This window comes from Semicossyphus pulcher, unplaced genomic scaffold, assembly GCF_022749685.1.
Source record: "Semicossyphus pulcher isolate SPU_LCO1_2020_fin unplaced genomic scaffold, fSemPul1.0.p SCAF_7, whole genome shotgun sequence".
Classification (NCBI taxonomy): Eukaryota; Metazoa; Chordata; class Actinopteri; order Labriformes; family Labridae; genus Semicossyphus; species Semicossyphus pulcher.
In genome coordinates this window covers 32,357,394-32,375,000 of record NW_027211748.1, presented here as the reverse complement: position 1 = coordinate 32,375,000, position 17,607 = coordinate 32,357,394, and the positions used below count along the sequence as shown (strand labels likewise).

At 47.4% G+C, this 17,607-nt stretch overlaps 1 protein-coding gene across 1 annotated transcript in view; it reads right to left on the bottom strand.

The window, feature by feature from the left end:
• Positions 1-16,860, bottom strand: part of LOC138611630 (transcriptional activator Myb-like) — a 19,775-nt gene extending 2,915 nt beyond the window's left edge. The window contains exons 1-12 of the mRNA XM_069684804.1: positions 16,792-16,860; positions 16,605-16,676; positions 16,184-16,279; positions 16,067-16,083; positions 15,697-15,936; positions 15,465-15,627; positions 15,217-15,393; positions 14,648-14,755; positions 13,808-13,924; positions 723-862; positions 179-292; positions 20-92 (exon numbers count right to left, since the gene is read on the bottom strand). Of these exons, the coding sequence (XP_069540905.1) occupies positions 20-92; positions 179-292; positions 723-862; positions 13,808-13,924; positions 14,648-14,755; positions 15,217-15,393; positions 15,465-15,627; positions 15,697-15,936; positions 16,067-16,083; positions 16,184-16,279; positions 16,605-16,676; positions 16,792-16,860 (1,386 nt within the window). The remainder of the gene's footprint in view (positions 1-19; positions 93-178; positions 293-722; positions 863-13,807; positions 13,925-14,647; positions 14,756-15,216; positions 15,394-15,464; positions 15,628-15,696; positions 15,937-16,066; positions 16,084-16,183; positions 16,280-16,604; positions 16,677-16,791) is intronic.
• Between the last annotated feature and the right edge of the window lie 747 nt (positions 16,861-17,607).

Sequence of the window (17,607 nt, the reverse complement as noted above, 5' to 3'; positions counted from 1 at the left end):
ACACGTGTGTGTGTCTGACCTCAGAGCTGCTGCTGGACTGTTGACTGTCAGGATCGACCCTCGGCTCCTCCCACGTCACAGTCATCATACTGCTCAACACCTGAACCACAAACACGCCTGAGTTACCAGAGAAGTCAGGAGCAAACCTTCAGTCTGGATGTGAACAAAAGCTGAGAACACCAAGGTGCAGTTTATTTTCACCTCGTCCTGGCTGCTGCCCTTCAGAGGTGTTGGTGTTTGAGGAGCAGACATCCACATCACTCTGATCCTCTCTCTGATCTCTGCAGGCGTCCTGAACACAACAGATCACTTCAGCTTCAGATAAACATGTAACTGATGGAAGCAGATGCAGAGCAGCAGCTCCTGTTCTCTGTGAGCTTAAATCAGTGTTTTTCTGAATGGAGTCTGGTGTGTGTGCAGAGAGCGATGTAACGTCTGTGTGTGGTTAAAACAATCATCTTCCTCTGTAACAAAAAGGTCTATCTCTGTAGGGATCCTTTCTGTCATGTTGTCACACACTTAGAATAACAATCTGAGCCTGTCAGTGGAAACAACAAGAACTTTTAGTGGACGACCTTTGACCCATCAAGGATTATGTTGCAGCCATTACAGCCTGTTTCACTGCTGCAGTGTACCTGTCAGTCATTCAGAGCCTAAAATTTGTACAAAGAGGGTTCAGGTTTAAAAACAGACCTCTGACCTCTGACCCCTCCCTGACTTACTGGCTGCTGTGCTTGTGGCTGCAGTGCAGACAGGACTCGTCCTGTTTGGTGTTGGTGGAGTGTTTGAGCGAACAGACGGGGGTGGAGGTGAGAGACGGACGCTGTAACTTCAGATCCTCAACACCACACAGACTGAAGAACTGGAGAGAGACAGACAGGCAGAGAGACAGACAGGGAGAGAGAGAGAGAGAGAGACAGACAGGCAGAGAGAGGGACAGAGAGACAGACAGGCAGAGAGAGAGACAGGGAGAGAGACAGGCAGAGAGACAGACAGGGAGAGAGAGACAGGCAGAGAGAGAGACAGGGAGAGAGAGACAGGCAGAGAGAGAGACAGGGAGAGAGAGAGACAGGGAGAGAGAGAGACAGACAGAGAGAGACAGACAGAGACAGACAGACAGACAGGCAGACAGACAGATAGGGAGAGAGAGACAGGGAGAGTTTGAGTTTTAAAACATCCTTTATTTTCAAAGGGAAAACTCATAAATGTACAACAATAATAAAAAAGAGACTAAATGTCTCTTAACTCACACAATCAAAGAAAAACCAAAAAGACACCAACAAAATGTTCATCAGCAAAAAAATTACATATTCACAACAAGTTCTCCATCACCCCTCAGAGAGCAGAGAACATCTGCAACGGCCCATACTTGGCTAAAAGTCTGCAGTCTGTTCGTCATTTTATAATACAAAAACTCAACATTCAGCCGGGCCTTCAACAGACCCTGTAGGACCGGCACCGGCTGCACGCTTCCGACTCCCAGGGCCTGGTTCTTCCTTGTTAGCCAAATGGCCAACTTAGCAGAACCAGAGATGAAGTTCATCAGAGTGTGAATACTCTTTTTTTTGACCGAGTATCTCGTTCCAAACACAAACAAAACAATAGAAAACGTCTCCCCGAGAGCCTGAAACCATTGTTTTAACAGGCCAAACAGAGGAGCGAGCCTCGGACACTCAACAAATAAATGACACAAGGTTTCAGTCTGAGGACAGAACAAACAGCCCTCTCCCACCCCAGGATCAATGTGTGCTCTGTATCTGTTCGTAGCTATTGCCCTGTGTACAATCCTCCACTGGAGGTCAGCTGTCCGCTTTTCAACGGGCAGCTTGTACAGGGACCGCCAGCTGCCTTTTGGGGAAACGTCTGGACCAAAGAACTCAGCCCACCTCGACTCTCTCATCCCTGACAAGGACCGGACATGGAGGACCTTGACGCACACCTGGTAGAGGGCCTTCTTCCCTGCGTCCTGGAACCTGTCCAGGAGAGGGGTTCTGAGGGACAGCAGCTGACCAGCCCCCTCCTGCCACCCCCCCACGGCTGGGGCAATAGACAGGGAGGGAAAACCATACTCGCTGCCCTCAGACCACTGGCCACACAGAGTCCGGTTCCTCACAAAGGTCCTCAGAGGTTGCGGACCTGTGGACCAGTCTGGTGGATGTGATGTTGGTCTTCTCTCTAAACAAGTCCACAGAGGTAGATGTCATCCTCATCAGGTGACCAAGTTTGGTGCAGTCCGCCCCCCTGAGGCTGGACCGCAGGGTGGCTGACTGAAGGGTTTGAGTCCTGATGAAGCCGTTGAAAAACAGGGGTTCCTTGAACAACCACATGCCCGCAGTCTCCTCAGCCACATGAGAAACCGTAACCATCCGCCATGCCTGCAGTACTGAGCTGTAGAACGGCGTCAGACCAGGAAGGTCCAAGCCCTCAGGCTGCAGCAGGAACAGCTGTTTACCGTATCCAAAACGTCCAGCTCTCCTCAGCAGCAGCTGAGCTGTATCCAGCCAACTGGGACCACAGTTATAGAGCAGCCTTTGTGCTGTGAACAGTCTGAAGGAGGCAATCTTGGCCTTGATGCTGATGAGCCCCTGCCCACCTTCATCCACTGGCAGATAAAGAGCTGCTGCCCTGATCCAGTGGTTACCAGACCAGAAAAAGTCCACTATTGTCCTCTGTATGTCCTCCATCAATCCTGCTGGTGGTGTCAGAGCCACGAGTCTGTGCCAGAGAGTCGAGGCGACCAAGTTATTGGCGACCAGGACTCTTCCCCTATACGACAACTGCGGCAGCAAGCATTTCCATTTAGACAACCGTGCACACACTTTCTCCTTTAATCCTTCCCAGTTCTGTCTCTGAAACCCTTCAGTGCCCAAAAATACCCCCAACACCTTCAGCCCCTCCCTCCCCCACTCAAGACCGCCAGGCAGACTGGGCACTGCCTGATCCCTCCACTGACCCAACAACAAAGCCTCGCTCTTAGCCCAGTTCACCCGTGCAGATGTTGCCCTCTCATACAGGGACAGGGTGTCCTGCAGACACTGAACATCCCCCCGGCCGCAGATGAAGATGTTTATGTCATCTGCATAAGCAGAGACTGTAAGGGGACGCTCAACACCACAGGACCCGGGTAGAGAGAACCCGCTGAGCCGACCCCTCAACCTGCACAGCAAGGGCTCAATAGCTAAGCTATATAACTGGCCAGAGATGGGGCAGCCCTGCCTGATCCCTCGCTGTAGAGGGATTGGCCGGCTCAACCCTGCCCCCATCTTCACCAAACACTGTGCACCCCTGTACAACAAACCAAGCCACGATACAAACCCGTCACCAAAACCAAAACCCCTGAGTGCAGAAAACAAATAAGAGTGGTCCACCCGGTCAAACGCCTTCTCCTGATCCAAAGACACAATCCCAACATTTACATCATACACACAACAATCACATCCCTGATCAGAAAAACATTGTCCATAATCGTTCTGTCCGGGACACAGTAGCTCTGATCCAGGTGAACGATGTTACCCACAAAGTCTCTCAGTCTGTTGGACAGAGCTCTCGACAGTATTTTGTAGTCCGTGCATAAGAGGGCTACTGGCCTCCAGTTTTTTGAAAAGTGCCAGATCTCCTTTCTTTGGCAGCAAGGAGAGTACTGCCCTCTGACAGGACACCGGGAGAGATCCTGTCCTCAAACTCTCGAGCAGCACAGCATGGAGATCAGCTCCAACAATGTTCCAGAAACATTTGAAAAAGTCAGCAGACAGCCCGTCAATCCCAGGGGCTCGACCTGAAGCCATCTGACCCACAGCTACAGTCAGCTCCTGCAGAGTCAGCTCGGTGTCCAGAGCAGCTGCTTCCTCCGCGCTGAGCTGAGGAAGACCCTCCAGGAGCTCCTAGGAACAGCTTCAAGGAACCAAAGTCAGCTTTCTTCTTCTGCCACTGCTCCCAGAACCCCTCAAAGCTCTGACAGAAAGCACTGTCCTGAAGCAGTTTGTTATTAAAATGCCAGCAGGACTTCACCCTCTGACCTGGAGACAGAGCTAGCTCAAAGCTAACAAAGTGGTGATCCGTGAAGCCGACCGGGTTGATGGTGGCACTGAACCAGTTTGGGGCTGAGGGTTTTAGAGATGTAGAACCGGTCGAGTCTGGCTGCACGGACTGTGTTGTCGTGGACTCTGACCCATGTGTACTGTCTGGATTGAGGGTGTTTGATTCTGAAGGTGTCTAACAGATCGCAGTGGGAGATGACAGAGCTCAGAGACGGGGATGATTGTGGGTGAGGTTCCTCTCCTATCCTGTCTATGGTGAAGTCTAAAGTGCAGTTAAAATCCCCCCCGATGATAATTTGGTCCTGATGGAAAGCCATCAGCTCGTTTTTTAACAGAGAGTGTGTTATGTTTGGGGCATAAACATTTACAAAAACAAACACAGAGTCCTCTATCTCTGCTCTGACCACCAGCAGGCGGCCCTGCACCACCTCACTGCAGGATAGCACCTTAGCATTAGCAGAGGCTTTGAATAAAACAGCCACACCTGCACTGACGTTAGTGCCATGGCTGAGCTTACAGGAACCGTCCCACCATAAAGCCCAGTCTGTCTCATCAGATGGATCGCTGTGTGTGTCCTGCAGGAACAGCACATCAATCCTCTTCTGAGCACAGACCTCAGATATCAGAGCTCTTTTATGTCTGTCTCTCCCACCATTAATGTTAAGAGATCCTACTCTAAGGCTCCCCATAGAAAAAAGAGACAGAAAGAGCAGACAGACAGAAACAAGCAAACAACTGTAAAGAAGAAACACCTTGTGATGCATGATCATTTTATCTTCGAGATTTACGGACCGTTTTACTCTTTACTTTTCTCAGATTAGTGATGTGTTTCTTTAGTCTGAACCTTTTCTTTTCGTCCAGGAGGTCAAAACCTACCTGTTTCTTCAGAGTGATGACTGATTTAATACATTTCTCTGTGTCACTGAAGTAATCACTCACCTTCACAGCTTTTTTATTAAATGTTTCATCCATGAAACTATTTATTTCCCCTAATGTATAGAGGTCTGTGCCTCTGTTAGAGGTTTCAGTGTTATCAGAGTCCTAGTCCTCCTCCATGTCCTCTCCATCACATGAAGCCTGACTACACCCTGTCTGAACACCTCCTGTGCTGACGGGAGCTGCCTCCTCATCATTAAGGTGGGATTCACCTTCAGCTGCTGCAGACTGAGAGCTGCTCAGGTTTACAGCAGCTACAGACACATCACTAAACTTACCTGACTGAACATTATCTGCTGCAGACTGAGAGCTGCTCAGGTTTACAGCAGCTACAGACACATCACTAAACTCACCTGACTGAACATCATCTGCTGCACACACCTGCATCTCTACAGCCTCTCTCATTGACTCATCATTTACACTAAATGATTCAGAGTTAACAGCAGCATGAGGAGCATAATCCACTTCTGCACCCGTTGCCGCCCCAGCAGCGGGTGCAGCCGCAGCCGAGCCTCCGCGCTCGGACGCGGCGACAGCCCGAAACAGGTCGCCAAATGGATCAGCAGCGTTAGCAGCCTGCTTCTGCTTGTGTGGACATGCAAAGCGTTTATGTCCTACATAACCCACACTCAAAACACTTCATGCTCCCTGAGCTGGCGTACACCATATACGCGCAGTTTCACTCTGAAGGACACCTCCAGAGTGTGTGTGGGGGAGTCCAAAAACATAAACACCTGTCTCCTCAGAGACTGTACATGCTTCAGTTTGGGATCTTTACATCCCAAACTCACAGTTTTAAAGCCGCTAGCGAACTTTCCAAACCTGCGGAGCTCGTGCTCCAGCAGCTCATTCGGTATGAACGGCGGAACACCGGAGACGGTGATCCGCGTGGAGGGCACTGACAGCGGGGACACCTGTACAAACAAATCACGGAGCACCACGCCACTCTCTTTCAAAATTCTTTTTATTGAGTTTTCCTTGGATGCATTTCAACAGCGAATGTCAGGGCACAAGGGATTCACTTCAACACTTCAAATAAATAAGTAAAATAAACAAATCTGTAAATATCTAAGTAAAAACTATGCCAAGATCATACAGAATCAAATCATACCAAAACAATGCAAGTTAAATAAAATAACCATAAGAAAGAAATAAGAAAAAAAAGGAAAATGAAATAAAAGTAAAACAAACAAACACAAACAAACAAACAACAACAACAAAAAAGACACAAATACAAACACACAGGAAGGGACAACAAAGACAGGAGGGGAAGGACTGGGGGTGGGGGGGTCCAGTTATGCATTCAATCACTCGTCCTCAGCTAGGGCATAGCTACAGTGGGTCCGCTGAAAGCCTATCACTCCAACTATAGTCCATCTAACCGCTTCACAAATTCAACAAAGCCATCCCACGTCCCATGGAAGTTCTGAAGAGCACCATTAACAGTATACCTGATCTTTTCTAATTTGAGATTACACATGATACTCTTGATGAGATGTGTGTGGGTGGGTGGGGCAGAATTTTTCCAATTTAGCAAAATCAACCGCCGCGCTAGTAAGGAGGAGAATGCCAAAGCCTTGCGCTGACAGGAGGTCAAGGATATGTTTCCTGAGGTTACCCTAAAAATGGCCATAAGGGGACAGTGAGTAACAGTTTTTTAAAATATTTTAGAAAATAAATCAAAAAAAGAGGACCAGAATCGATCTAGTTCAGGGCAACCCCAGAACATATGGTATAAAGTCGCAGGAAGAATTTTGCATCTGTCACACGGGGTCAATGTCTGGGTAAATTTTTCTCAGGGCAGTCTTACAATAATGTAAGCGGTGCAATACCTTGAACTGGATAAGACTGTGACGTGCACATATGGAAGAAGAGTGTACACGATCCAAGGCTGCATCCCAAATGTCATCCGAGATGTCAAAGCCAAGCTCCTCCTCCCAGTGCTGTTTTATAATAGTTAGAGAGGGCAAGTTAATTGAAATTATGTATTCATAAACCCTGGCCAGCCTCCCCCTTTGAGAGTGTAAAAGCATGTTAATAATATGATCCAGATGAGTTTTAGGCGGGAGAGAGGGAAAATCTGGGAACTTCTTCCTAATAAAGTCCCTCACCTGCAAGTACTGAAAAAAAGGAGAACGTGGGAGAACAAATTTTTCTTTAAGTTGTGTGAAACTGGCAAAGACACCATCTATGTACAGGTGCTCCAGTTTTTGGATGCCCTTATCATGCCAGATTTTAAAAGCAGAGGAATGGCTAGAAGGGGGGAATAAGGGGTTGTAAGAGAGCGGGGAGAAAAGAGAGATGCTCTGCAGGCCAAAGGAAACTTTAAATTGTTTCAAAATTCTCAAAGAATGCCACACAACAACATTATGTTTGGGGATTGAAACTGGAAGTGGGAGCGATGCACCTAAGAGAGCAGAGAGGGAGTACGGATGACAAAGGGAGGCCTCAATATTAACCCATGCTGGACAGTTTGCACTGTCAGAAGATAAAAGCCAGAAAGACATGTTGGCCAAGTTCGACGCCCAGTAGTATAGTTGAAAATTAGGGGCAGAAAGGCCCCCAAGCCGCTTGGGTCTCTCAAGGAACTCTTTACGTATGCGTGCATGTTTACCCGCCCAGATAAAGTCAGAAATTAGTCGTTGTAAAGTTTTAAAGAATGAGCAAGTAATAAAAATGGAAAGACATTGAAAAAAATAAAGAAATTTAGGGAGAATGTTCATCTTCACTGAATTAAGTTTGCCAATTAGAGAAAGAGGAAGGGCCGCCCATCGTGCAAAGTCGGCTTTACAGCGCTCAAGAAGAGGAGCAAAATTAGCCTGAAATAGTTTTGAGTATGTCCGAGTGATAGTCACACCAAGATATTTAAATGAGTCCTTTACAATCTTAAACGGTATATCAATTTGCCGAAGGGGGGAGGGTGTTATGGGAAAATATTCGCTCTTATTCAGATTGAGTTTGTACCCTGAGATGGCCCCGAAAGAACTGAGCAGAGATAAGACATGAGGGAGAGTGGTATCAGGGTCGGAGAGAAAAAGAAGGAGGTCATCCGCATAGAGGGAGACCTTATGCGTCTGACCGCCCCGAATGATTCCCTCTATCCTATCATCTTGTCTCAAAGCTATGGCGAGAGGCTCAATAGCAATCGAAAACAGGAGGAGACTTAAAGGACACCCCTGTCTTGTGCCTCTACCTAGATGGAAATGGTCAGACACTTGATAATTAGTAAGTACAGAAGCCATGGGTGATGCATATAAAAGCCTGATCCAAGAAATGAAATTTTGACTGAAACCAAACTTCTCTAAAGCAAAGAAAAGGTAATCCCATTCGACACGATCAAAAGCGTTTTCCGCATCTAGCGAAATCACAGCCTCAGCACCTAAATGTTGGGAAGGAGTATGCAAGATATTGAGCAGTCGTCGTACATTACAGAATGACTGTCTACCGCGGATAAAACCAGTTTGATCATTAGAAATGATGGAGGGAAGAATCTTCTCCAAACGGAGACCCAGGGCTTTAGCTAGAATCTTAAAATCCTGATTAAGGAGGCTTATAGGTCGAAAAGAAGAGCAGCACTGGGGATCCTTGTCCTTTTTCAAAAGGAGCGAAATGGTGGCGTGATATAAAGTCGGAGGAAGAGTTTTTGTTTGAAAGGATTCGGTATACATCGCATGCAAAAGGGGTACTAATTTGTCTGAAATTTTTTATAAAAGTCGGCTGGAAAGCCGTCCGGCCCTGCAGCCTTCGCGCTTTGCATAGAAGCAATAGATGTTTTTATAAATTCGGGGGTGATAGTTTCTTCAAGGAACAAAACATCCTCAGGGCTTACTTTGGGAATATTCAAATTATTGAAAAAATCAACAAACTGGTCTGGGTTAAGCTGAGATTCAGAAGCGTAGAGACTTGAGTAAAATGTTTTGAACTCATCGTTGATGAGCTTGTGATCAGAAGTGATAGAGCCGGAGACAGTTTTTATAGAAGGAATGGTGTGAGAGGCAGCTTTTTGACGAAGCTGATGGGCTAAAAGTCTAGTGGGTCTATCCCCGTCTTCATACAATTTATGGCGGGACTTAAGTAGTGACTCCTCCGCACGCTGAGTTGTTAAGAGGTCAAACTCTGTTTGTAAAGCGATCCTATCTTTAAGGAGTTCGGGAGTAGGGTTTACTGCATATTGCTGATCTAGACGGAGAATGGAGGAAGTGAAGTCAGAGATTCTACTTTTGCGAAGCTTATTTACATGGGATGTATAAGAAATTATTTGTCCCCGCAGAAAAGCCTTCAGAGCTTCCCAGCGGATAGATGAAGAGGTATCAGCCACAGGATTAGTCAAAAGAAATGTGTCAATTTGGTTTGAGACATAGGTGACAAACTCGGGGTTGGAGAGGAGAAGAGGATTAAAGCGCCACGACCTATATGGGGGTCTTTCCTGTAAAGCGAGCTCAAGTTTGAGTGGTGAGTGGTCCGAAACAACAATACCATGGTAATCACAAGCTCTAACAGAACCCAGTAAAAAAGCATCAATAAAGAAATGATCAATCCGTGAAAATGAATTATGTACAGAAGAAAAGAAAGAGTAGGATCTGGAGGTAGGGAATTTGAAAAGCCAAGGGTCCACATAATTATAGGTCAGAAGGAATGATTTAACTACCTTAGATGATTTAGAGGCAGGATATGGTTTATTGGAGGAACGATCACGGACAGGGTCTAGAACTAAATTAAAATCACCGCCAAGGATTAGATGGTGCGTGTCTAAATTTGGTATAGAACTAAAGAGGTTATTGAAAAAATTAACATCATCCCAGTTAGGGGCATAGATGTTAACCAGTGCAAGGGCTGTATTATACAGGGTGCCAAAGACCATCACATAGCGACCATTAGGGTCCGAAGTGACGCTGGATACAGAAAAAGGAACATCTTTATGGATGAGGATTGCAGTACCTCTGCTTTTAGAATGAAAGTTAGAGTGGAACATCTGCCCCACCCACCCCTTCCCGATCCTTAAGTGGTCTAATGTACGAAGATGTGTCTCTTGCAAAAAGGCAATGCCTGTTTCCAGGTGTTGAAGAAGGTCAAGTACACGCTTTCTTTTAACGGGATTGTTCAGACCGTTCACATTCCAGCTGATCAGATTCGTATGTTTCCTAGAGAGAGAGCTCATTGGTGCAATTACCTTTCACCGAAGTGAGGAAGCAGCTGTAACTGGACCTGTGGGGCAGGGTGGGGTGGGGAGGAGGGGGGTGGACAGAGACGCAACAACAAGAAACACAACAAAAGAAAAAAGGGAAAAAAATAGGTATAAGGAGAACCAAACACGAAAAAACATGACGTGAATGCACTTAACCCCCTACAAATGGGATGAAGGCAACCTACCCTACAACACTTCGTAACTGTATGTATATACATACTGCGATGTCCATTTAGCAGCATCCCGGCTAAATAGAAAACAAACAGAAAAGTAGCAAACTTTTATATATATATATATATACATATATGACTAATGTTTTAGAAAATTAGCTAGATCTTTAAACCAGAGACAAATAACAAATCAAGATCATTGAAGACCAAAATCAGAACTCAAAAGTAAATATATAGAGGTGAGAGAAAACAAACACTATTAACAGCTGACACAGAATGGGTCGCTTTTAACAAACTGTAACACGGCTAACCCAAGTCATTGAGGGGGAATAACCCATCGACAGTTATTCGTGCAGCCCGACTGAGGTGGAAGTCCGACAGGAGGTTTATATATACGTTTTAAGCCTACACAAACAGTCATGTGCCACAAAACGCCATCCGGGTGTCAAACGGACTTGGTTAAACCATGTTAGCTCACCGCTACTGAGAAGTCAAGTGTCAGCTGCGCTGGTGGAGTCACCGGAGGTCGCTGGCATATGTCGGTCAATGAAGCTGAGAGCCTCTGACGGCTCGGTGAAGCTCACCTTCTGGTTGTCCCACATGAAAACCAGACGGGCGGGATGGTAGAGACGGAAGGTGATGTTAGCCTGGTGAAGTCTGCGATTCACGCCGGTAAACGCGGTGCGGAGCCATGCTACCTCCGGGCTGACATCAGGGAAAAAGTGGATCCGCTTGTCTCGGTACAGAATCGGCCCCTCGTGGCAGCTGGCGAGACGCAGCACCAATTCGCGTACTCTGTAGCTGTGCATCCGAACCAGAAGTGGTCTTGGCTTGGCGTCAGCTGGTGGTTTGGGTCAGGCGGTTCGGTGGACGCGGTCAATGATAATGGGCATTTCAAAGGCATTGGGGCCAAAAACTTCACGGAGGAGGTTACACACAAAATCAGCCGGTTTAGGCATCTCCACAGATTCGGGCAGGCCGATAATGTGGATATTCTCTCTTCGTGTGTAATTGCTCAGGTAGTCAAGTTGTTTCTTCATGGCCTCGTTTTCCTTCGTTAGCCGAGCTACCGTCTCACCTAGCCCTGCGAGCTGGTCACAAGTGTCGGTTAGGGACTCCTCCACATCTTGAATCTTTTTTCCGTGAACATCAACCGTCCGCTGTAGAGCTGAAATAGCAGCGCCACACTCTTTCTGAAAGTTTGCAAGTGACTCGAGGTTCTCGTTTTTCAATTTGTCGATGGCGGCTTGAAAATCAGCAGCGGCGTCCATGACCGTGGGTAGGGGGGAGCACAAGCTAGGTTGGTTAGCTAGCTTAGCCGTGGAATCGGAGTCAGCCGTGGAGTGCGTATCTTTAGTCTTCTGTCTCGTTTCTGGCATATTTCCAGACTCTCAAGTCTCTTCCAACTTTGGGGTAAAGATAATTTGGTAAAAGTTTGCAAAAGCACCAATAAAATATATTTCAGCAGGAGCTGGGAGGAGACCGTCTAGCACGCTGGCATGCTACACCGGAAGTCCCACCACGCCACTCTCGATGAGTTTAAAGACCAGCGGCTCCGTCTTCATAAACACCACCACACCTTTATTCATGCGGGAGGCAAAGCACAGGTTGTCATGTCCCACCTGCTCTCCCACAGCCAGCAGAACTTCCGCCACAGACACACTCACGTCTGGGGGGACTATCCGGACTCCCTGCCGGATAGACGGAGGTGGCGTCTCGGCGGACGCCATTCCTCCAAAACAAACACTCAAACCCAGCAGATCAATCTGGGAACAGTCCGCAAAAAGATTGAATAGAAATACTCTTACCTGATCACGCACATACAGCAGAACACTGAAACCAGAAACCAGGTGAAAGAAACCATTCGAATTCTCCGCGCCACTCACACTCCTCCACCACCACGCTCACACACCGGAAACGGAGAGACAGGGAGAGAGAGAGAGACAGACAGACAGACAGGCAGAGAGACAGACAGGGAGAGACAGACAGGGAGAGAGAGACAGGGAGAGAGACAGACAGAGACAGACAGGGAGAGAGACAGACAGACAGACAGGGAGAGAGACAGACAGACAGACAGAGAGACAGACAGACAGACAGAGAGACAGACAGAGACAGACAGGGAGAGAGACAGACAGAGACAGACAGGGAGAGAGACAGACAGACAGGCACTTCTGTAACACAGATCAGTGTGTGTTGACTCCAGCCTGCTGTGGAGCTCAAACAGCCAGTGTCAAGGAGAGGAACATGTGTCAACACGTCTGTCCACATCACCTGCTTCCTCTGTCTCTCTCTCCCTGTCTGTCTCTCTCCCTGTCTGTCTCTCTCCCTGCCTGTCTCTGTCCCTGCCTGTCTCTCTCCCTGTCTGTCTCTCTCCCTGTCTGTCTCTCTCCCTGTCTGTCTCTCTCCCTGCCTGTCTCTGTCCCTGCCTGTCTCTCTCCCTGCCTGTCTCTCTTCCTGCCTGTCTCTCTCCCTGTCTGTCTCTCTCCCTGCCTGTCTCTCTCCGTCTGTCTCTCTCCCTGCCCGTCTTTCTCCCTGCCCGTCTCTCTCCCTGTCTGTCTCTCTCCCTGCCTGTCTTTCTCCGTCTGTCTCTCTCCCTGTCTGTCTCTCTCCCTGTCTGTCTCTCTCCCTGTCTGTATCTCTCCCTGCCTGTATCTCTCCCTGCCTGTCTCTCTCCCTGCCTTTATCTCTCCCTGTCTGTATCTCTGCCTGTCTGTATCTCTGCCTGTCTGTATCTCTGCCTGTCTGTATCTCTGTCTGTCTCTCTCCCTGCCTTTATCTCTCCCTGTCTGTCTCTCTCCCTGCCTTTATCTCTCCCTGTCTGTATCTCTGCCTGTCTGTATCTCTCCCTGTCTGTCTCTCTCCCTGCCTTTATCTCTCCCTGTCTGTCTCTCTCCCTGCCTTTATCTCTCCCTGTCTGTATCTCTGCCTGTCTGTCTCTCTCCCTGCCTTTATCTCTCCCTGCCTGTCTCTCTCCCTGCCTTTATCTCTCCCTGTCTGTATCTCTGCCTGTCTGTATCTCTGCCTGCCTGTATCTCTCCCTGTCTGTCTCTCTCCCTGCCTTTATCTCTCCCTGTCTGTATCTCTGCCTGTCTGTATCTCTCCCTGTCTGTCTCTCTCCCTGCCTTTATCTCTCCCTGTCTGTCTCTCTCCCTGCCTTTATCTCTCCCTGTCTGTATCTCTGCCTGTCTGTATCTCTCCCTGTCTGTCTCTCTCCCTGCCTTTATCTCTCCCTGCCTGTCTCTCTCCCTGCCTTTATCTCTCCCTGTCTGTATCTCTGCCTGTCTGTATCTCTGCCTGCCTGTATCTCTCCCTGTCTGTCTCTCTCCCTGCCTGTCTGTCTGCAGTCTGAATCACAGTTGCTGTATCAGTTGATGTAAATGATGAAGGTGGTTGGAGCCAAATGTTTGGCACACAGGTGGAGGAGGAGGTGAGATCTGAGTGCTTAATACAGGTGAGAACAGCAGGGGGGGGGGGCTGACCTCAGAGGGGGAGAAGCTCAGAGCTCCCTGCGTGACGCTCCTGGTCCAGGAGAAGGTGGAGTCTGTGATGGAGGCTCCTCCCTCACTGTTCAGCAGCTGCTCCTTCAGACCTGCAACCTTCACACACAACACACAGGTGAGTTACACACAGAGGTCAGCGGCCGAGCCGTCACCTCTTCTGCAGAGATGTGTCTTCTTCCTCCGCCGTGGACACATACTACATATATTATACTATAACCATAGACTGTAAATATGTAATAATCTTTATAACAGAACTGATAATAACAGAACCGTGTTCAGATACGGTTAAATTAGAGCCAACTCAGATAAATTCATTTACATCCCAAATACTGAAACTGAACTGTTTGGCACCAAGAGACGGATCAGGTTTATGGTACACAGATGCTTGTTTCTGTTCCCTTCATGGCTTCATGAGGATGCCTCCTACTGACCAAATGTCTGACTCCTCCAGATGTACACAGGTGACCAGTGTGAAGCATAATCAGCCCTCCTTGTTGAACATCACATGTAGAGGCTCTGTATCAGACACAGTTCAGTGTGTAACCTGTCTCTGCTCACACACGTCACATATGGACAGGTTTACACACACTCCTCTGCTGTCTATTGAAGTGTGCAGTATCTACAGCTCAGATTGAAGAGAGAAGAACATGTGACCTGGTTCTGTGTTATACTGTGAGGACATGTGGAATTGGCCTTAATTAAAATGCTAATGCTAATGTTAGCTGCGGCTCTGGTAGTGAAGGGACTGAGTAAGGAATGGGACATCACAACAGAGCAAATAAAGAGTGACGCGGAGGGCGGACAGACAGGTTGTCTTACATAACTCCTGCTCAGGTCAATAACTGACGGGTCGGCCTCGTCTCTGTACACGCAGGTGGAGAGTGTTGAGCTCACTTCCTGTGGGCCGCGGCTCAAGCTCTCTGGGTTCTGTGAGGAGGTCAGGCTCGGTTCATTAACATGAAACAAGATAACTGACTGGTGATGAAGAAAAAGCAGGTGAGAAGGATGCAGCAGAGACATCTCACATACATCATACCTGTAGTTTCCAGGTAAATGTGATGTTTGAAGTTAAAAATCCACTGAATAAAAACAACTCTATTTACATGATTCATCACTCCAATGCAGCAGAACAGCTCACAGGTAACTTCCTGTTAAAAGTGATGAACATACTGCAAGCTGTGTGAGAGTATAAACACATTTGAAACATACATGAATAAATACTTTGTGATCTTCAGAGAACTATCAAGAGGACAGCAGAGAAAAGTGAGAGTCGAATGAGGTTAGAAAGCCTGAGAGACAAATCAAAGGGCTGTAAAATACCCACGCAGCTCTTTTTCAAAATAAAAGCCTCAGCTGTTTTCCAACCAATGATATAAAAGCTGATGTACCGCTTCCATCAGCTCTGTGGGGGCCGTCAGCTCGCACATGCTCAGAGAGGAGTCGTAACCTGTGGAGGCAGGGACACAGATGGAGCACAGGTGGGCCAGGTTGCTATGGAGACAGCACAGGCTCTGATCGCTGGAGGTGCAGCTGGACTCATCCTTCACAGTGCACAGACTGTCTGCCTGCTGGAGGAGGAATCACATTATTATGTCTGTTATCATGGACGCACGATGGATGGTGGGTGGAGCCTGACCTTGTTGGGGAGGTTGATTGTGCTGGGCGGTCTGATGGAGAAGGAGGAGGTGTTAGAGGACGTGATGGAGGAGCTGCAGAGGTGCAAGACCTGCAGGTATCCCTCCCTCTCCACCTTCCTCTTAAGGGTGGAGTTCCAGTGGTTTTTGATGGAGTTATCTGTCCTGAGAACAAACACAGGAGGATTCAGGTCCTGCAGAGTCACATGGTCTGACACCTGGTGCTCTGCGTACCTTCCGGGCAGCAGTTTGGAGATGTCGGCCCAGCGGTTTCCCAGCTGTCTGTGTGCCTCACAGATGATGCGGTCCTCCTCAAGAGTCCAGCCGCTCTTCTTCACCGCCGGGTTCAGGTGGTTGTGCCAGCGCTCGCGACACTGCTTCCCGTTACGAGTGTGCAGGTGTTTGGCAATAAGCGACCATCGCTTCACGCCGTACTTCTGCACCAGATCTATGAGCTGTACACGAAGTGACATCACAACATATTATACCTCTATAAAGACAACACATGAAAACCGTCAGTCCAACAGTCCTGAGCTGAGACCACAAGTACAAAGCTTATAGGTAGCAGCTGCCTGCCTGCTGCCCTGTCTGGCAGTAATATAAGGTTGTGGTAGTATAGAACAATAGTGTAGTTTAGTTTACTGAGTATAGGAGTACAACTGAGTTAGTATTTCACTCGAGTAGTTTAGTTCAGTAGTTTTTAGGACTATGAGTGATTCACCCTCTCATCCTCCTCCTGAGTCCAGGGACCTTTAACCAGCTCCGGATTCTTTAGCTGCTGCCATCTCCTCTGACACTCCACATCTGACCTCTGACCCTGACACACAGTGAGGACTTGGTGAGGACTTGGTGAGGACAAAGGGAGGACATTCATGAAACTTTTTCTCCTGAGCTTTCAGGGTTTTGTTTCACTGTGATAATTAAAGCTTGTGTTGAAAGAAAGGCCCTGTGAGAGCAGGCTGAGTCATGGTGATCAGACATGACACAAATGGGTTGTTTAATATGTTGCTGTGTGTGTTTACATGCAGTAATACATAATCAGTGGATGAAATGAATGCTTTCTCTCACACATTGTCGGTTTTTTCGGGCTGATCTGAAAGGAAACAGGATGTCGTTCTCAAATACAAAATAAAAGCACTTACTTTAAAATGAAGAGAAACTGACGACCAGCCGTTTGATCCAAACTCCTTCACCAGCATGAGCAGCCGCTCATCCTGAGGAGGATAAGAACAATTGCAGACAAAAAAACTACTCATCATATTTGTGTTCATCTTGGACATGCAGCTCCTTCACAGCAAAAGCCTACTACTCCACATGGAGGACTTTTACTTCGAAGGACCAGGACACACTGGACACATACACAGTTTCTGAGATTGCCCTGAATAGTAAGATGAGCATTATTACCTCATCTTTTGTCCATCCAGGCTTCTGTAGAGTGCCTCTGGACAACCGTCCATCCAGTCCTTTACGCCGCAAAAAGCCGGAGCGACTCAGTGTGCTGAGACAGGAAACACCACGCTGGTTTGACTCAAACATCATTTCATCAATTGAGAATCATCTTTGAGAAAACACCCGATTAATGAATAACGGACATCATTGATAGCTGGAGCCCTGCATCACATATTAAAGCACCAAAGTATTTGTATCATGTTTGAAAGACCTCACCAGGACCTGCGGCTTCTGCTGCTCATCACTGCTGCTAGTATGAACACTGACACACTGAACTACTGCGCACACACACACACACACACACACAATAAGTAACACAATAAGTAACACTATGCAATTAAATCTAGGGTTTGGCTTCAGTGCAATACAGTACTTTAAGTTGTGTTCAGTGAAACAAGTGAACATCAAGTCATTGCTCATTGGAAGCTGCATTGTTATCAGACATGTTGAACAAAGGCTTTGAACTATTGGTCAGACAAAACAAGTAACACTACATATATTACTGGGGCATCTGGGATCTGTGCATGCTTTTTTATACTATTCGAGTAACATTTCAGCTACTCAGAAAGTTATCAATTTACAGAGTACAGATAAATTGAATATTTGTTAACTGAAGTGGAGAGTACACAGTAATTATAAATCCATCCCAGTTTCCACTGTGATACACCATGTTACTGACATCTTAAACACAGGTAT